Raw genomic sequence first — 21,578 nt, forward strand, 5'->3', positions numbered from 1 at the left:
GGTGTAAAATAGGCCTAAGGGGTTAACAACATAATTAAGCATAGAAAAACAGAAAAAGTCCTGTGTTGGGTTAAAAGCTTTTAGTTTTTATTAAACTATTCAGACAGGCATGAAGGAACAGAGAGCATGTGCCATCTTATATGTTTCTCTCAAGCATATTGCCCTTAGGACGCGTTCACATGGATAACAATCGCATGATTTTGCCGTGAACCAATAGCATGAGAAAATGCATGTATGTGAAGCCCATGCTTTCCAATGTGTTCCTTCATATTAGAGCTTGTTTTCTCTGGTGCTATCTTGCAAGGAAAAACAAAGCGCAGCATGCTCTATATTGTCACGATTTGCTGTTTTTTTTGTTTTGCTTTTGTAGCCCATGTTTCCCTATAGAGGCTTTGTTTTTGTTGCAAGTTAACACACAAAATCAAATTTTTTGTGCGATGCGACTTCAACATTAGAAAATGAGCCCTACCCCTGAAACTAAGCTTTAGCTGCACTCCAAAAAAAAATAAGGCTTGGTCTGTGTCCTCCCGCTGTTCTCCGGAGTCCCACCGGGCGTCCTGCAGCTCTTTGTTTGCTCACTGAAGATCACCTCCTGGTTATGCGATTCATAAATTCCGCCTCCAGGAAGCGATGGCTCTGATTGATTCATCCAGCACTGCTCAGCTAATCAATACAGCACCGAATATGAACCAATGCAATAGTTGTGATTGGTTTATCCAGTGCTGTATTGATTGGCTGAGCAATCAATATCCAGCGCATTGTGCAGGCGGGATTTATGAATTGGCCAATCAATGCCACAGCTCAGCCAATCCATAGATCCCACCTCCACAAAGCGCTGGCTGTTGATTGGTTCTTTAGCCACTGCTCAGACAGTTATTGCAGCGCTGGATGAGAAACAATTTTGTTTGGCACACAGCAATTCTCTCGCTGGGACACTTTTAAACACATGAAGAGGATGACCCGATGAAGCATATGACATAGTGTTACCAGCATGGGGCTTGCAGTAAGTGGAAGTTTCGACCAAAGACCGCTTGGCATTGCCTGACAGTTTCAAATCCAGAAGTGAAATGTAAATTGGATCATATGAGGATGTGAATTGAAGATTGAATGAATTATTGTTAAGATAAGTAACCAAGGTTGGTATGGCCTCCATACCGCCCAACCAGACACGAGGGGAAAGATGCCACTTGTCAAACTAGGCGAACATAGAACATCAAAAGACATTATGAGCAACAGAACAATTTGGGGAACAAATTAAGTACTAAATCAGTGACGGGACAATAAATGAAGCAGGCAGTATGAATGGGGTATAAGTGTACAGTATCATATCAGAACCTCAACCAGAAATTAAGATTACTGCACAGATGCAAACAGATGCTTAACTACATAGCAGCTGTAAAGCTATAAGCAACTGTAGGTGATTTCATCATGTCGCTTGGGTTACTATAATCGTGGAAGTGGGACCACCATAGGAATGTGGTCTGATGGGTGACACTGAATTATACAGATGTGCAAGAGAACTTATTAGACTTAACCGATAATGGACCATGAACTTGTATACCCAATATACAAAATGTAAATAATCTGGTACTACTGGCATGCAATGACTTGCACATGGTAACACTCCAGTGTTTATTAACATTGTTTCCATTTTCAATGTCTTTATATTGATAGGTTCCTGCTGGAAGAATTATTGTTGAGTGCTGTGTGCTGGTAGTCTGTGCGGTCTCCCCAGTAATACCTGCTGCCCTCATGGTTGGGATCCTATATGCAAAACGAAGATTGGGAAAGAAATGTATAACCTGTATCAGTCCAGACAGAATCAACATGTGCGGTCAGCTTAACCTGTTCTGCTTTGATAAGGTAAATATATTTTATTTCCATTGTATACTTCATATGATATAATCTAAAGAAGGCCATAGACATGAGACAATTCTGGTAGGATCTGCCAACAATCTAATGTCTATGGACTATCAAAGCTGACTTTATCTCTATGTGGCTAGTTTAAAGGTCCTTTTAGAGACAACGAGAATCGCTCAAAAATCGCTTAATGCTGTCTTTTGAGCGAATCTCGTTCTGTCTGAATGCAGAGACATTGTGCGTTGCTTATCACTGAATTCTAGCTTGCTAGAATTGAGTAATCAGCTGTTATCAGTGAAGCAGGCTGTTATCAGCTGGCTGTGCTGCTAAGATTCTCTGTGCCTGTGTCCTGCTGTGAATTCACAGCGGGGACTCTGGCAGTCAGAGTAGGGAACACTACTGCTGTTTGCTCATGCAAATCAGCTGAACTGTTCTATTAGCAGCCAGTGGCTGTGTCCCGCTCTGCTTGCATATTCTATAGTAGCTAATTAGCTAGTATAAAGTATTCAAAGATGAGCTCTCAAAACTGTCACTCAAACTATCGTTTGAGCAACTTTTGAGCGATCATCTATCAGTGTAAATGGGGCTTAACACTTAATACCTCTGGGATTAACACAGGACAGCTTTTGGGGCATTGTTATCCCTTAGGTTGTCCCTCAAAACAATTAGCCCCCAGAACAATATCACTGGGGCTGACGATCATGTGGCAAAGGGAGCTTTAAAAGTTTCACTTAGGAGCCTTAATGAACAGTGACCTTTCTACATAATACAAAGAACACAGTTATAGGGTTTATCTCTTACACAATCAGTTCATAGATGGTGTGAGATTGGAGGTTCAGTTATGGAAATTTTTCATTTAGCCTAGGTAGTTGTGTGCTTTGCTGGATTAACTCCCTCCAGAATTTGGCATAGTTTTGCACAGGAAAATTCCACTTTAGATACACATAAATCCAAAAAGCCGCTCGAAAAGTTTGTTGTAAATCTTTTACAAACTAAAATGTACTCCTTTTACATGCTACTCTTGGACAAGACCTCAATAAACTGGTCCTCTGGCCTCTTATAGCACCACTGCATACAGAACACAGGCACTTGCTCATCATACAAATTGCTGTAGCCTCTTCTGATCTCTGAAATCATGTCTGTGCATAGCTACTGCCAGCTCCAAGAAATGTAAGTAGTATTCTGCAAATCATATCAAAAATTGATTTTAAGATACCAAAAGGAAGAAAGATGAGCTAGCCGAGTAGTACAAGATGTATGTTGTGTTGGTGGATTACACCAGGTAATTAGAAGGATATTTACATAGCCCCTAACAGGAATATACACTGATCAGACGTAACATTTAAATGGCCTGATTAATATTCTGTATGCCCTCATCATACAGCCAAAACCTTTCTGTCCCATTGAGGCATTACCTCTACAAGGCCTCAGGTGCTGTCTGAGACCAAGACATTAGCAGCAGGTCCTTTAAGTTAAGTAGGTGTTGAGGTGGGACCATAATAGATTAAACTTGTTTTTCTAGCACAAGTGCTTGATTAAATTGGGATCTAGGAAAACACTTTGTCATATTTCTCAAACCATTTCTGAACACTTGTAGCAGTGTGGCAGGGCACATTTTCCTACTGAAAGAGACCACTGCCTTTAGACTGGGTCCATACAGGGGCTGATTTGCAGTGGACTGTCCGCAGCAGGCTTTCCGCTGCCTCCAAACCTGTAGCATTTGGTGTGGATTTTGAAGCGGTTTGAATTGCGTATTCATGTGAGGAATTCACCTGCTCATTGAGAAGAGATGAATTCCACAGCAGAAAAGGCGATTGAATTGAATTCCGCACCGAGTGCCAATCTCCGCACTGGTTTTCTGTAGATTATTTCTGCAGCTTTTTAAAATCTCAACCACTTTGCTGCTACTGTAAATGCTGCAGAATTTCTGTATGGGGGGTTTGCATGTAAATTCTGCAGCAAATCCACCCAATCTGGATCCCCCTTAGGGAATACTGTTGTCATGAAGGGGTTTACAACAATGTTTAAGTAGGTGGTACGCTGAACACTGTGTAACAAGTTTGGAATATGACACCATTTATGGAAAGACTATTCATAGGTTTAGGACAACCTTTTACTGAAAACTGGATAATGGAGTAATAAGTTGTACACTCAAAGCTACAAACAATGTGAACAGTTTTTTTAAAGCTGAAATCATTGTGTGTATACATAGATATGACGGATAGTCCCTTTAAAAATAGGTACCTGCATTGAGGGTGCGCTTCCTCAAGTGATAACGGTTAATATAACATCACCCAAGGCTTTCCCTCTTGGGTACTCACAAAGTCTAGCAACAGGTCAGCTCTGCTTCAGCTTTCAATGACTGAGTCTCTCTCTTTCCAGCACTTCTAAATACTGTTGAATGAAACAAAAAATACAAACTTGTTTTGAAATGAACTTTGCTAAAAGTTTTGTGTGAGCACGAACCTCGGGCCATTTGTCTAAGCTGAACCCAGTAAAATTTCTCCTTCTGAAGAAGGAGGTGGAGAAAGAAGAAACACAGAGGCTCAGTTATTGGCACTATCGTCTTGTATTGCTGGAAGTTCTAGGTTCAACTCTGACCAAGGATAACATCTGCATGAACATTGTATGTTCTTCCTCTGTTTGCATTTCCTCCCTTACTCCTCTGCTGCTGGAGGAAGAAGGTAGAAGAAGCATGGTGGCTCAGTGGTTATCCAAGGCTCAAAGTAGATATTCTTGGTCAGATTTGAACTTAGAACCTCAGCACTGCAAGGCAACAGTTCTAACCACTGACCCACATTTAAAGGGGTTGTCTCACGAAAGCAAGTGGGTCTATGCACTTCTGTATGGCCATATTAATGCACTTTGTAATGTACATCGTGCATTAAATATGAGCCATACAGAAGTTATTCACTTACCTGCTCCGTTGCTAGCGTCCCCGTTGCCATGGTTCCGTCTAACTTCGGTGTCTTCTTGCTTTTTTAGACGCGCTTGCGCAGATGGATCTTCTCCCTTCGGCTGGTCTTGGAAGCATCGGCGTTTTGGCTCCGCCCCCTTGTACGCGTCATCGCGTAGCTCCGCCCCATGACGGGTGCCGGTTCCAGCCTCCTGATTGGCTGGAATCGGCACGTGACGGGGGCGGAGCTACGCGATGACGCGTACAAGGGGGCGGAGCCAAAACGCCGATGCTTCCAAGACCAGCCGAAGGGAGAAGATCCATCTGCGCAAGCGCATCTAAAAAAGCAAGAAGACACCGAAGTTAGACGGAACCATGGCAACGGGGACGCTAGCAACGGAGCAGGTAAGTGAATAACTTCTGTATGGCTCATATTTAATGCACGATGTATATTACAAAGTGCATTAATATGGCCATACAGAAGTGCATAGACCCACTTGCTTTCGTGAGACAACCCCTTTAACTTCTTGATAACATGGCCATTTTTTAAAATTTTTGTTTGTTCCTCCCCATTTTCAAAAAAATATCTTGTTTTTTGCTTGACAAGTTTAACTAAAAGGTGGAGAAAAATGTAAAAATAAAAAAAAACAATTCTGCCATCTTTGGGTGGTCTTGATTTTATGGCCTACATATTGCAGCAAAAAACGTTTAGCTTAATTTTATTCCGCTTCAGTGTTGCATATTGTTAACTAATATTAAACATTTGACACATAATGTATTGCAGACTGGAACATTAACAGAAGATGGCCTTGATTTAATGGGTGTGATACCATCAGGAGGTTCAAGGTATAGCCTACATGTATATCCTATTCCTGTTCGGTTATTTTTTATTATATTTTGTTGTCCGATAGCTAAAAATTTAACACAGAACTATTCTAAACGGTATGGGTAATGATCTGGGTAAATCTGTGTATGTTTATCTGAATGCTTAAATACCAGGCAGCTGCCTGAAAGGCAAAGAAAATCATAGGGTACGTTAAAAGTCAAAAAGATGCATATGATGAGAACATAGTTTCACCTTGGCATATGAATAGTCAGGTCATACATGGAATACTGCATACAATTTTAGGCTCCTTCCTATAGAAGAGATAGAGTTGGCGTAGAATGGGTGATTAAGTGAAATACAATAACCAGAAAAATTAGCAAGATTGGTAGTCTATTTACATTATTTCCATATATATATATTGCTTGTTTTTTACATTATTAGTTTTCAGACAATGATTTCTCAGGAACACATTGACGAGCTACCATGGGGACCCCTACTTGCTGCAATGACATGCTGTCATTCTCTTATCATTCTTGATGGGAAATTACAAGGTGATCCTTTGGATTTGAAAATGTTTGAAGCCACAGGATGGGTGAGGTTCATCAGTATTACATGTTTACTGGATATATAAGTACATAGTATCAGCTACTATATGATAGAATCTTTAATGTTTCCAGGTAATAGATGAAAGCTGCTCAGATATTAATGATGGACAATCCTCCCAAAGTACTAATATCAAACCTGGGCCCAACTCAAAAATGAAGGTATAATAATGTTAAAGCAATAAATCACTATTAATGTTGTATTACCTTGTTTATACAATTATGAAGAAAAATTGTGCTACTAATATTCCTATATTATTTCATTCATTGAGTAAGAAAATCGCAGACCGTGACCGCATTACTGTTTTAACAGGGTGAAGTGGCGGGAATTAAAGTTCTACTCCAATATCCCTTTTCTTCTGTCATGCAACGTATGTCTGTTATCACTGAGGTTATTGGAGGGGAAGAGCTGATGGTGTACATGAAGGGATCTCCTGAAATGGTGGCCAGTTTTTGCAAAGCAGAATCAGGTATTATATTCATACAAATGAATATCTAAATACAATTTTCCTTTTTATGGGCATCAGATAACAGTATATTTCCAGAGACTTTAATACCTCATTAGGATATGTCTTCAATGACATAAAATTGAGTTTTTTTTTGTTCAGTGAAAGTTACAAACAAATATTTAGAAAAAAAATGTGCAACGTAAATTTACTTTTTTGCTAAATCACAAGTAATGTCATATTTAGTCCATTGGATGAATTAATGGAAGGTGGTGATCAGGCATTTAGACATGTTGGGGGACTTTTATCAGGTAATCTATGCCAGAATTCTGGTGTAGAAAAGTTGTAGAGTTTTGCATGAGACCTCCTTGTGCAAAAACTTTGTGACTTTTCTTCTTGGTGTGACGGCCCTGCCACTTTTTGTAAAAGTGGGCGGACCTTGTTGAGAGGGGGTGTGGCTGACCCGGACCAACAGATTTATGTGTAATTTACACCAGAAACTGGATATGCTGGGTTTGGTAATTTTTCCCTATTATTTCTTTAAAGATTTAATAAAATATAACAATTCAGATCTTTCTTATAAATCTGTTATCTGGACATAAAGATTGTACTAAATATCAAGTTAAAGTTTACTAAATCTGTACTATAATACCAAGAAAAAAATGATCTCTGAATTATATAACAATATATAAAAGTAATCAATTGACATACATTGATGTACAGCATATTTATTATGTCCTGTTAAAGTTCCCAGTGGATTTTTGAAAGAACTGGAGAACTACACATTTCAAGGATTACGAGTCATTGGAGTGGCCTCTAAATGTCTGAAGAATGCCAACTGTGAAGACTTAGAAAGTATGGAAAGGTATGTATGCACAGAACTGTTGGTGCTATGTGAAGAACAGAAATACAAAAATGAATACGTGGAACAAACTTCACATGTAATGAGACTTGTTGGGGACATCAGGATTCAGTACCTTACAAATTGCCTACCGAGTGTCCCCGAAAATAAGACCTACCCTGATAATAAACCCTATCCTGATTTTATGGGGGTGGGGAGGCCTGAAATATAAGCCTTCCCTCCAAAATAAGCCCCAGCTACACTACATGAAAAAAAACAAGAAACAAAACTTCCCTAGCAGGCAATGTTTGGGTCCCTCACGCTGTGTTGCGGCGCTCCGGCAGTCTTCTGTGTAGTCCTCAGTGCTGAGAGAGCATTCTCTTCCTGGTAACAGGGCTTGATTTCCCCCACCTGCAGCAAAAGATTGCTGGAATTGGTTCACGAGTGCCATGGCTCAGTCAATCAAAGCCGGCGCTTGATGAACCAATCGCAGCCATGCAATGATGTCATTCACTGCTGCTGAAAATCACATGAACAAAGAAAAGCTGTGACCAAGTCACAGCTGTTATTTGCCATTCTTTTGTCCATTCACATACCTGGCTGTGGCATATTGCAGGAAAAATATACCGAAATCCCTTTCGTCGGCAGAACTACTAGTAATGACTTTTAAGTGCCTCACTAGAGGCACCTGTCAGTGTTTAGCAGCACTAGCTGCTTCTAAACTCCCTCCCCCTCCTTCCTCTGACGGCTGCCCTAGACTCCTATAGTAGTCTATGGAGCCACCAGCATTTTCTGGTTAAAAGTTAGGGGAAGGCCTATATTTTTCACACCAGTAAATTTCAGTCGCTGATTTTAAGCTCGTATATGCTATTTTTTTTGGTTTGTCATTTTTGTGCGCCAAAAAATCATTTGTCTGAATGAATACAATGGGAACCAATGCTTCAGATGGTCGTTTTTTTGCCCAGCTAAAATCGCTTGTGTGAATAAGATCATAAATGACATTATGTATTTTTTCTGAGGGTTGGCACAATTTTTCCTTAGGTTTTTCCACTTTTGCACAGTAACACCCTTTTTTTTTATTTTTTTTTGCATCGCTACATTCCAAGTCTAATAATTTTCCATTGACTGAGCTCCGCGAGGGCTTGTTTTTTGCGAATTGTACTTTTTATTAGTACGATATTTGAGTTCGTCTAGCTTTTTATGATCATTTTTATTATGTTTTTGCCATGCATGATAAATAGTGTTCAATTTATTGTACAGTTCATTACAGATACAATGATATAAAATATGTTTTTTTTTTGTTTTAATTGTTAATTTTTTTTATACAAAGAGAGTAAAGTGTGCAAAAAAGGTTTTGTTTCTGTTACAATTTTTGGTGTGTTTTAAAATTATTTTTCTTTTTCTTTCACATTTTTTATGTAGGGGAAATGAACCAGAAAAGATATGAACGGTATGATAATGTATTTCAGTACATCTATACTGCAATGCATTATTGCTTAGAAAAGAGATTATAGGCCATGGCAGGCCAGGACGCTGTTGTCTCGAGTATGCTTGCCATGGCAACTAGAGATGAGCGAGCACGCTCGTTTAAGGCAGATACTGGAGCGAGCATCGCTCTTCTCGAGTAACTGCTTACTTGTCTGAGCAAATGAGGGGTAGGGGGTGGCGATCTCTCTCACTACCCCCCCCCCCCCCACACACACACACTCTCGCCCGCCACCCCCCGCATTTGCTTGGACGAGTAAGCAGTTACTCGAGGAGAGCGATGCTCGCTTGAGTATCTGCCATAAATGAGCGTGCTCGCTCATCTCTAATGGCAACCCATTAGCCCTCTGCGATTACATAGCAGAGAGCCGATGACATCATACAAGGCGCTGGATCCCTTTGTAAAACTTTTACATGTCCTCTCACATTCCACAAACATCCTTATTATGTAATTGGCTTACATGAAATTGACCCATATGTGTTGATTTAAATGAAAGTGTTTTCATATTTAGTTAGAGTTAGGGCTCATGCCCATGGTCGTATGCATAAAATACTGCGAGTCCCTCATAGCATTTTACACATTCAGCAGCCATACACTCTGCGGGCAGAGACCATGTATAGCTGCCCATGGCACTGCGCATGTGTGCAAATCACACACTCACGTCATGCGCAGTGTGTTTTTTTTTTTTAAATCCCCGCTCTGTCCAGAGGCTGGATGCGTATGTAAACGCCGCCAGTATGCAATGTATTGCGTGTGGGCAGCATATCACATGCTGCCCATCCAAATTTATATGGCTCCTGCTGTGTATGAACTCAGAGAAATAGAGCTTGCTGCAATTTTATTTCTCTTGTGTATTGATACGCAGTGTCCACACACCGGTGTGCATGGATCAATGAAAGTCCATTGACTTTCATTGACCCCATTCACTGTGTATGACACATCCGTGCAATGCGCGCATTATACGTGGTGAAAACACTGTCGTGAGCATGAGGGGCTCAGTTACACAGGCGCATCCAGGCGCCGATGCGCTCGTCTTCCTGCAGGATAAGACGGCCGCACTGCAGGTACGGACGATTCTTCCCACCACCGGCGGAAAGAACACATGACCAGCTCCATTGCCTGTCATGTGTTCTTTCTTCCGGTGCTGCGGAGAGTCGTCTGCGCTGCAGGTGCGCCCATCTTCCTCGTGCAGGAAGACGGGCGCATCTGCGCCCGGATGCGCCTGTGTGACTGAGCCCTTAAGAAGTTGTCCAAGACTTGGAAGAGATTTGCCTTTTTCCAGTAACAGCACCACATCTCTATTGGTATTGCAGCTCTTCTCCATTTAGGTGAATATACCAGACGCAGCCCATGGATAGGCATGTAGTCATTTCTAAACGTGGGCAACTCCCTTTATTTCAACCACAGGCTTTATTGCGAATAAAAGCTATTTTTACTCAGGTTCCATTTTCATAATCTTTATATATAGGGATGAGCAAGTATACTCGCTAAGGCACTACTAATGTGCCTTAGCTGAGTATCTCCCCGCTCGTCCCGAAAGATTCGGGTGCCGCCGCGGGGGAGAGCAGGGAGGAATGGAGGGGTGATCTCTCTCTCCCTCTCACCCGCCCGCTCTCCCCCGCTCCCCGCCGCAACTCACCTGTCAGCTGCGGCAGCTCCCGAATCTTTCAGGACGAGCAGGGAGATACTTGGCTAAGGCACATTACTCGAGCGAGTAGTGCCTTAATGAGTATACTCGCTCATCCCTATTTATATACCATAAATAGAGATGAGCGAACGTGTTCTTCCGAGCTTGATATTCGTGCGAATATTAGGGTGTTCGGGATGTTCGTTATTCGTAACGAACACCATGCGGTGTTCTGGTTATTTTCACTTCCTTCCCTGAGACGTTAGCGCGCTTTTCTGGCCAATTGAAAGACAGGGAAGGCATTACAACTTCCCCCTGTGACCTTCAAGCCCTATACCACCCCCCTGCTGTGAGTGGCTGGGAAGATCAGGTGTCACCCGAACATAAAAGTCGGCCCCTCCCGCGGCTCGCCTCAGATGCCATGTGAGTTAGATGAGGGACAGTGCTGTTTATACCAGAGCTGCTGTAGGGAAAGAATTGGTAGTTTAGTGTAGGCTTCAAGACCCCCCAAAGGTCCTTATTAGGGCCACTGATAGCTGTGTGTTGGCTGCTGTTAGCAGTGGCAATTTTTTTTTTCTCAAAATCGCCTCTGCAGACCGTTGCACCTGGCATTAGGGACAGAAGTGCTGCATAGGCAGGGAGAGTGTTAGGAGTGAGTGTAGCCTTCAAGAACCTCAACGGTCCTTTCTAGGGCCATATTTATCCGTGTGCAGTACTGTCCAGGCTGCTGTTAGCTGTGCTGCATTTTTTTTTGCTTCTCAAAATCGCTTCTGCAGAGCATTGCACCCTCCATTGATACTGCAGGGAAAGAATTGTATAGGCAGGGCCACAACACAGTTATTATTCATTGAATATACGCAGTGCTGCCTTTTGCTTGTAAAACAAGTAAAAATAATTCTATTTGTCCGGCCTCTGTCCGTCCTAAGGGCGGTGGACACGTGTCGGCTGCGTGTGACACCTTTAAAAATCATACGCACCCAGCTACGTTTTACTCCAGGCTTCGCCATTTGCTTTCCTTAATTGGGAAAAAAAATACCTGCTCTGCCACAGTTAATAACTCTGCTACCCTCACGTTCTGTGACACATTAGCAGGGACACAGCACAGTTATTAAACTTCTCATGTTCATAGAATATACGCAGTGCTGCCTTTTGGTGCCAAAAAACGGAAAATAATTCTATTTGTCCGGCCTCTGTCCGTCCTAAGGGCGGTGGACACGTGTCGGCTGCGTGTGACACCTTTAAAAATCATACGCACCCAGCTACGTTTTACTCCTGGCTTCGCCATTTGCTTTCCTTAATTGGGAAAAAAAATACCTGCTCTGCCACAGTTAATAACTCTGCTACCCTCACGTTCTGTGACACATTAGCAGGAAAACAGCACAGTTATTAAACTTAGATTATTCATTCACTAGAGGCAGTGGGGCCTTTCGTTTTCAAAAAAGGGAAAAAATTATATTTGGCCTGCAGTCTTGCGCCAATTTATTTCCTGCCTGTGAAATCAAATCACTGGTAATACAGCATGCTGAGGGGTAGGGGTAGGCCTAGAGGACGTGGACGCGGCCGAGGACGCGGAGGGCCAAGTCAGGGTGTGGGCACAGGCCAAGCTCCTGATCCAGGTGTGTCGCAGCCGACTGCTGCGCGATTAGGAGAGAGGCACGTTTCTGGCGTCCCCACATTCATCGCCCAATTAATGGGTCCACGCGGGAGACGGTTATTAGAAAATGAGCAGTGTGAGCAGGTCCTGTCCTGGATGGCAGAAAGTGCTTCGAGCAACCTATCGTCTACCCGCAGTTCTGCGCCGTCCACTGCTGCCAATCCGAATCCTCTGTCTGCTGCTCCTCCTTCCTCCCAGCCTCCTCACTCCACTACAATAACACCTGCTCAGGAGCGGGAGCACTCCCAGGAACTGTTCTTGGGCCCCTGCTTAGATTGGGCAGCAGTGGTTCCTCTCCCACAAGAGGAGTTTATCGTCACTGATGCCCAACCATTCGAAAGTTCCCGGGGTCCGGGGGAAGAGGCTGGGGACTTCCGCCAACTGTCTCAACAACTTTCTGTGGGTGAGGAGGACGATGACGATCAGACACAGTTGTCTTGCAGTGAGGTAGTAGTAAGGGCAGTAAGTCCGAGGGAGCAGCGCACAGAGGATTCGGAGGAAGAGCAGCAGGACGATGAGGTGACTGACCCCACCTGGTGTGCAACGCTTACTCAGGAGGACAGGTCTTCAGAGGGGGAGTCAAGGGCATCAGCAGGGCAGGTTGCAAGAGGCAGTGCGGTGACCAGGGGTAGAGGCAGGGCCAGACCGAATAATCCACCAAGTGTTTCCCAAAGCGCCCCCTCGCGCCATGCCACCCTGCAGAGGCCGAGGTGCTCTAAGGTCTGGCAGTTTTTCACAGAGACGCCTGACGACCGACGAACAGTGGTGTGCAACCTTTGTCGCGCAAAGCTCAGCCGGGGAGCCAACACCAACAGCCTCACCACCACCACCATGCGCAGACATATGACGGCCAAGCACCCCGCAAGGTGGGACGAAGGCCGTTCAGCGCCTCCGGTTTGCACCCCTGCCTCTCCCCCTGTGCCCCAACCTGCCACTGAGATGCAACCCCCCTCTCAGGACACAGTCACTACCGTCTCCTGGCCTGCACCCACACCCTCACCTCCGCTGTCCTCGGCCCCATCCAGCAGTGTAGTTCAGCGCACCGTCCAGCCGTCGCTTGCGCAACTGTTGGAGCGCAAGCGCAAGTACGCCGCCACGCACCCGCACGCTCAAACGTTAACCGTCCGCATAGCAAAATTCATCAGCCTTGAGATGCTGCCGTATAGGGTTGTGGAAACGGAGTCCTTCAAAAGTATCATGGAGGCGGCGGCCCCGCGCTACTCAGTTCCCAGTCGCCACTACTTTTCCCGATGTGCCGTCCCCGCCCTGCACGACCACGTCTCCCGCAACATTGTACGCGCCCTCACCAACGCGGTTACTGCCACGGTCCACTTAACTACGGACACGTGGACAAGCACAGGCGGGCAGGGCCACTACATCTCCCTGACGGCACATTGGGTGAATTTAGTGGAGGCTGGGACAGAGTCAGAGCCTGGGACCGCTCACGTCCTACCCACCCCCAGAATTGCGGGCCCCAGCTCGGTGGTGGTATCTGCGGAGGTGTATGCTTCCTCCACTAAAGCACCCTCCTCCTCCTCCTCCTCCTCCTCTGTCTCGCAATCAAGATGTGTTAGCAGCAGCATGTCGCCAGCAGTCGGTGTCGCGCGGCGTGGCAGCACAGCGGTGGGCAAGCGTCAGCAGGCCGTGCTGAAACTACTCAGCTTAGGCGATAAGAGGCACACGGCCCACGAACTGCTGCAGGGTCTGACACAGCAGACCGACCGCTGGCTTGCGCCGCTGAGCCTCCAACCAGGCATGGTCGTGTGTGACAACGGCCGTAACCTGGTGGCGGCTCTGCAGCTCGGCAGCCTCACGCACGTGCCATGCCTGGCCCACGTCTTTAATTTGGTGGTTCAGCGGTTTCTGAAAAGCTACCCACGCTTGTCAGACCTGCTCGTAAAGGCGCGCCGGCTCTGTGCACATTTTCGCAAGTCCCACACGGACGCTGCCACCCTGCGCACCCAGCAACATCACTTTAAGCTGCCAGTGCACCGTCTGCTGTGCGACGTGCCCACACGGTGGAACTCTACGCTCCACATGTTGGCCAGGCTCTATGAACAACGTAGAGCTATAGTCGAATACCAACTCCAACATGGGCGGCGCAGTGGGAGTCAGCCTCCTCAATTCCTTTCAGAAGAGTGGGCCTGGTTGGCAGACATCTGCCATGTCCTTGGTAATTTTGAGGAGTCTACCCAGGTGGTGAGCGGCGATGCTACAGTCATTAGCGTCACCATTCCTCTGCTATGCATCTTGAGAAATTCCCTGCAAACCATAAAGGCAGCTGCTTTGCGCTCGGAAACGGGGGCGGGGGAAGACAGTATGCCGCTGGATAGTCAGGGCACCCTCCTGTCTATTTCTCAGCGCGTACAGGAGGAGGAGGAGCATGAGGAGGATGAGGAGGAGGGGGAAGAGACAGCTTGGGCCGCTGCTGACGGTACACCGGCTGATTGCCTGTCATCCTTTCAGCGTGTATGGCCTGAGGAGGAGGAGGAGGAGGAGGAGGAGGAGGATCCTGAAAGTGATCTTCCTAGTGACGACAGCCATGTGTTGCGTACAGGTACCCTGGCACACATGGCTGACTTCATGTTAGGATGCCTTTCTCGTGACCCTCGCGTTGCACGCATTCTGGCCACGACGGATTACTGGGTGTACACACTGCTCGATCCACGGTATAAGGAGAACCTGCCCACTCTGATTCCCGAAGAGGAAAGGGGTTCGAGAGTGTTGCTATACCACAGGACCCTTGCGGACAAGCTGATGGTAAAATTCCCAGCCGACAGCGCTAGTGGCAGAAGGCGCAGTACCGAGGGCAAGGTAGCAGGGGATGTGCGTAGATCGAGCAGCATGTACATCCCAGGCAGTGCAACAGTCTTTAAGGGCCTGGCCAGCTTTATGGCTCCCCACCAAGACTGTGTCACCGCTCTCCAGTCACGGCTGAGTCGGCGGGAGCACTGTAAAAGGATGGTGAGGGAGTACGTAGCGGATCGCACGACCATCCTTAGTGACGCCTCTGCCCCCTACAACTACTGGGTGTCGAAGCTGGACACGTGGCCTGAACTAGCGCTGTATGCCCTGGAGGTGCTTGCTTGTCCTGCGGCTAGCGTCTTGTCGGAGAGGGTGTTTAGTGCGGCTGGGGGAATCATCACAGATAAGCGTAGCCGCTTGTCAACCGACAGTGCCGACAGGCTAACACTCATCAAGATGAACAAAGGCTGGATTTCGCCAGACTTCTGTTCTCCACCAGCGGACAGCAGCGATACATAAGCAATACGTAGGCTGCACCCGCGGATGGAAGCTACGTTCTCTCTCACCATCCAAAACGGGGACATTTCTGCTTCATCAATCTGTGTCTAATATTCCTCCTCCTCCTCCTGCTCCTCCTCCTGAAACCTCACGTAATCACGCTGAACGGGCAATTTTTCTTAGGGCCACAAGGCTCACTCAAATTATTTTTCTGAACAATTTTTATAAGTTTCAATGCGCTTAAAAGCGTTGGAACTTTAACTTGAACCAATTATTCGTTACACTGGGCTGCCTCCAGGCCTAGTTACCACTTAAGCCACATTAACCAAAGCGGTTAATGGGTTTCACCTGCCCTCTTGGCTGGCCATGGCCAATTTTTGGGATGTACATTAGTACTGTTGAATTGATACAGCAATTTTTGTGGGCCCTCGTCTACAGTGTAATCAAATTAATTTTTAGCCCACCTGCATTACAGCTGACGTTACCTCAGCTGTGTTGGGCAATGCAATGGGATATTTTTATGTACCGCCGGTGGGTTCCAGGGAGCCACCCATGCTGTAGGTGCACACGGAGTTTTTAATACATGTGTCCACTTCTAAAGAACCCCAGTCTGACTGGGGCATGCAGTGTGGGCCGAAGCCCACCTGTATTACGCACGACATTACTACCTCAGCTGTGTTGGGCAATGCAATGGGATATTTCTATGTACCGCCGGTGGCTTCCTGGCACCCACCCATGCTGTGGGTCCACAGGGAATTATAAATGCATCTGTTTCCACTTATAAAGAAACCCAGTCTGACTGGGGCATGCAGTGTGGGCCGAAACCCACCTGCATTAACCCTTTCCAGTCCACTGTGTGACCTGTGAAGACATTAGGGTTTAAGGCTGTACAGCTCCGTTGTTGGTAGACGTCCGTCGGGGTTCTCTTACTGTATATTGCCAGCCTCTCTGCTGTCGGAGCCTATCCTACGTGTCAGCTCATGCAGTACTGGCTTTAGCCAGCATATAGCGCCGTTGTATAACGGCAGAAAAAGAGTAAGCCCCCTAGGAAAACCATATACAAATTGGATTGGAAAGGGTTAAGCACAACATTACTACCTCAGCTGTGTTGGGCAATGCAATGGGATATTTCTATGTACCGCCGGTGGCTTCCTGGCACCCACCCATGCTGTAGGTGCACACGGAGTTTTTACTACATCTGTACACTTATAAAGAACCCCAGTCAGACTGGGGCATGCAGTGTGGGCCGAAGCCCACCTGCATTAAGCACGACATTACTACCTCAGCTGTGTTGGGCAATGCAATGGGATATTTCTGTGTACCGCCGGTGGGTTCCAGGGAGCCACCCATGCTGTGGGTCGACAGGGACTTCACAATAGGGAGTTGTACCTGCCTGTGTCTATGAATTAAAAAGCCCGGTCTGACTGGGGCATGCAGACACCTTGACAGAATGAATAGTGTGTGGCACATAGGTTCCCCATTGCTATGCCCACGTGTGCAGCTCCTGATGGTGGTGGCACAGGATTCTATTTCTCATTGCTTCTGTACAGCATTGTGGGCTATCGCTCCGCCACTTTTAAAGAGGGTCGCTGCCTAGCCGTGCCAACCTCTGCAGTGTGTGCCTGCGGTCCCTCGTCATGGCAGACGCAATTCTAAATAGACATGAGCGTGGTGTGGCATGAGGGCAGCTGAAGGCTGCCCAGGGACACTTTGGTGTGCGCTGTGGGGGGGGAGGGGGGGCGGTTGGGCAGCATGTAACCCAGGAGAAGTGTCAGTGGAGTGTCATGCAGGCAGTGATTGTGCTTTGTTGGAGGTAGTGTGGTGCTTAGCAAAGGTATGCCATGCTAATGAGGGCTTTTCAGAAGTAAAAGTTGTTGGGAGGGGGGGGGCCACTCTTGGCGGTATTGTGGCTTAATAGTGGGACCTGTGAACTTGAGATGCAGCCCAACATGTAGCCCCTCGCCTGCCCTATCCGTTGCTGTGTCGTTCCCATCACTTTCTTGAATTGCCCAGATTTTCACACATGAAAACCTTAGCGAGCATCGGCGAAATACAAAAATGCTCTGGTCGCCCATTGACTTCAATGGGGTTCGTTGTTCGAAACGAACCCTCGAGCATCGCGGGAAGTTCGTTCCGAATAACGAACACCCGAACATTTTGGTGTTCGCTCATCTCTAACCATAAACTATTATATAGTAATATTGCACATCTACATAGGGAAAATAATTTTCAAAGCACTACAAGACTATGTCCAGTGTAGATTTGGAGGATAATCCATGGCAGTTTTCTGCATCTGAAGCTTGGATTCCTGGCACAGATTGGCATGCCGATCAGCACAAAGATTTGCTACATTTAGACTGAGTGGAGTTAATTAAAGGCTATCCAGCATGGAATCCGCTCTAGTAATGAACATGCCGTGGATTATAAAATTTCAAATCTATGACTAAATCCAGGCGGAATTTAAATTGTGTCAACAAGGTTTAATTGAGTAATATGTTTGATTGTTTCCTTGAAGGGAAGAATTTGAAAGGGACATGGAGTTCCTTGGTTTGCTGATATTAGAAAATCGTCTTAAACCAGAAACGCCAGCGGCAATTGAAGAACTGCATGCAGCAAACATCAGAACTGTTATGATTACAGGCATGTATATAGAAGATAACACTGAAACAGTAATGCTATATTATTTATTTGGCACCAATATATTTATAGTGTTTACAACTATGGCTCATACAGTTCTAGCAACTCCATAGTTCTGATACAGCGCTCCAGATTTCTTGATTTCCTTACACAGCAAGAAAAGTTTGTCTGCCTGCAGGAACCAACAGAGGAATGTCAGAGGCTTAACCCTTTCCAATCCACTGTCTTACATCTTCCTACATTCTGATTGAAGCTTGTACAGCTCCAATGTTAAAAAAAAAGACATCCGACAGGGTATTCTTACAGCCACTCCGCTGCTGGAGCCTCTCTGGCTCACACACACTGGCTTTAGCCAGCAGATGACATCATTTTATAATGGCAAAAAGAGAAAGCCTTTTAGGAAACCCTGAATTCAAAATTGGATTGAAAAGGGTTAATGATCCAGTCCAAGTATTCCTCGAAATGCTTCTTTACCCGATAATAAGGCTATGATCAAAAATCAGCCAACAAATGAGCAAACTCTTGTTCGTCAACTGATCTATCAGCATAAAAATGTTCATTGTTCGGCGGTATATCTTCCCAACAACGTGATGTACAGCCGGCCTTTGGGGATTAAATATCATAGTAGTGATCATTCATCCCCATAAACAGATTCTCAACCTGTGTAAAAGAAAATGAAATGAGTGCCTATTAGAGATGAGCGAGTATACTCGCTAAAGGCAATTGCTCGAGCGAGCATTGCTTTTAGCGAGTACCTGCCCGCTCGAGACTGAAGGTTCGGGTGCCGGCAGCAGGCAGGGAGCTGCGGGGGAGAGCGGGGCGGAACGGAGGGGAGATCTCTCTCTCCCTCTCTCCCCCCCACTCCCCCCTGCTGACAGCCGCTACTCACCGCTCCCCCGCGCCGGCACCAGAACCTTCAGTCTCGAGCGGGGAGATACTCGCTAAAGGCAATGTTCGCTCAAGCAATTGCCTTTAGCGAGTATACTCGCTCATCTATAGTGCCTATCATGTGTGTCAATCAGGGACAATTACTGAAAGCATATTTATGATTAAGTACAGTGAGAATTGTAAAATCCTGTATTCAGCAAACTTCAGCTAGATGGAGCTATAGGCCAGGAGAACTGCATAACTGTCAGCATGTTAACGCCTTAACGACCAGGCCCTTTTTTTCCCCCATTTTCGTTCTTTCCCCCCCCCCTTTTAAAAAACTCCTTTATTTATCCATCGACGTCGCTGTATGAGGGCTTGTTTTTTGCGGAACGAGTTGTTTTTTTCAATTGTACTATTTAATGTACCATATAATGTACTGAAACACTTTAAAAACATTCTAAGTGGAGTAAAATGAAAAATAACACAAAATTTCACCATCTTTCAGTGCGTCTTGTTTCTATGGTGCACAAACTGCAATAAAAATGACAATACCTTTATTCTATGGGTCAGTACGATTACTACGATACCAAACATATATAGTGTTTTTCTGCTGTACTACTTGTATCTTTTTTCAAAGATATTTAATTTTTTAAAATTATTTTCTGCCGCCATAGCTTTTTTATTTTTCCGTCGACATAGTTGTGTGAGGGCTTATTTTTTGTGCGACGTCCTGTAGTTTGAATTCATACCATTTTGGATACAAGGTACCATTTTTGAATACCTACAACTTTTTGATCGCTTTTATTGCATTTTTTTCTTAGAGACTGGGTGATCATTTCTGGCGTTCTTTATTTTTTTTCTGACGATGTTCATCATCCGAGTGTGCTCGGGGGGGGGGGGGGGGGTGAGGGTGAGCGGCGGGGGGTGGGGGGGTGGAAAGAGAGATATCTCTCTCACTCTCCCCCCCATCCTCACCGCCGCCCCCCCGAGCATGCTCGGACCAGTGACCGTGCTCGCTTATCTCTAGTCTCAATGATCAAACTCGCCCACTGATCAAAGTGCATAAAGGATATTGCCCTGTAACGACATTTATCTGCGATCTACTGGATAAGGGATGAATGTTAGATCGCTGGGGATTTGACTAATACCCAATAATAATTCCCAATACTTGTGAGCCACGAATCCTCCATGACAATGGAGTGGTGGCACGCTTGCATGGCCACTGTTCCATTCAATTCTATGGTACAGAAGTAGATTGATGTGCTCAAAAATATTCCTCTGTTCCGTAGTAGTGAATGGAATAGTGGTCACGCATGTGCATCACTGATCAATTTTCATAGAGGATTCGGGGCGTATAGATCTCAGGACCACAGGGGATCCCAGGGATTGGATTCTCAGTAATCTGACATTTAGCTCTTATCCAGTGGATAGGGGATAAATGTAAGACTATGATACGCTGATTAGATTAATATCCAAGCTAAAGTATGGAAGTTTAAGTAGATATGCACTATATTAGCATGCCCTTTGCCATGAGCCCTACTGACAGTTTGTGCACCCTTCATGGGCCACTAGTATTTGTAGCTTTTATGATGCAGTCGTTGTCGGGAAAAAAATCAAGCACCTAGAAGAGTTATCGGAATCAAATGAAACGTTATATGTGTGATTGTAAAGTTTATATAAGTGATTACAATATCATAGCAAAAGGATAATTTATTGTGGAAAACTGAACACTTGAAGGGAGGCTCCTGTATCCTGTTGCATGCAAGATATGATACGGGTGGGCTTGGAGGCTTTAGTACCCTATTGGGCTGTCTCTATCATGACTGTAAGATGTGATACGGGTGGGCATGGAGACATACAGGTTCTGTATGGTATCCTGCAGAATATCAGTCCACATATGCTGTAGTTGAGCCTCTAAATCTTGGAAGTTTGTAGGCTGTTGAAGGTGGCATCCCATATGGTCCCATACTGTATATGTGCTATTCTTAATAAATCTGGTTACTGGGCAGACCATGGAAGTGTGGCAATATTGTGGAGGCATTCCTGTAACACCCTTGCTCATTGTCTTTCATACCTCTACTTGGGGTGAATGACTGTCATATCTGATGCCCCCCCAGACCACACAAACAGTGGGGGCAATGTGCATAGTAAAGGCAGGATTGAACAGCTTAACTCTAGGTCTCCAGACACGAACACAACTGTCGTCAGTGTTCAAACTTAATCAGGATTTATCGTTGAAGACAACCTGGTTCCACTCAGTAGCAGTCTAGTGTCAACATTCATGACACCTCTGCAAATGGAAGCAATCATGGGTGAGTCTCAAAGGCAATACATGTAATGGGTTCAGTGAGACCACATGTCCTTCAGCCAAGTGCCTGGAAGTGGTTCCGACAGAGATAGGAGCCTGTAGTGATGGTGCCTCCTGTCTCTGAAGGGTGGACAACGGAAATGTTGGAGCTGCTCGTGCTTGGCAAACAATCAGATGATCCTCTGTACTGATTGTTTGTCAAGGGCGTACTCTACCTAGTCGCCTTGCATGCAAGCCCTCATGCATTCACTGGTCCCAACACCTCCTAACAGTTTGGTCAGA

At 45.5% G+C, this 21,578-nt stretch overlaps 1 protein-coding gene across 1 annotated transcript in view; it reads left to right on the forward strand.

Annotated features, from left to right (window-relative positions):
* LOC136626942 (probable cation-transporting ATPase 13A4) overlaps positions 1–21,578 on the forward strand; it is a 74,341-nt gene that overhangs the window by 33,780 nt on the left and 18,983 nt on the right. The window contains exons 13-19 of the mRNA XM_066601903.1: positions 1,675–1,863; positions 5,541–5,602; positions 6,024–6,174; positions 6,260–6,346; positions 6,498–6,654; positions 7,378–7,495; positions 17,997–18,121. Coding sequence (XP_066458000.1) covers positions 1,675–1,863; positions 5,541–5,602; positions 6,024–6,174; positions 6,260–6,346; positions 6,498–6,654; positions 7,378–7,495; positions 17,997–18,121 — 889 coding nt within the window. The remainder of the gene's footprint in view (positions 1–1,674; positions 1,864–5,540; positions 5,603–6,023; positions 6,175–6,259; positions 6,347–6,497; positions 6,655–7,377; positions 7,496–17,996; positions 18,122–21,578) is intronic.

This window comes from Eleutherodactylus coqui, chromosome 1, assembly GCF_035609145.1.
Source record: "Eleutherodactylus coqui strain aEleCoq1 chromosome 1, aEleCoq1.hap1, whole genome shotgun sequence".
Classification (NCBI taxonomy): Eukaryota; Metazoa; Chordata; class Amphibia; order Anura; family Eleutherodactylidae; genus Eleutherodactylus; species Eleutherodactylus coqui.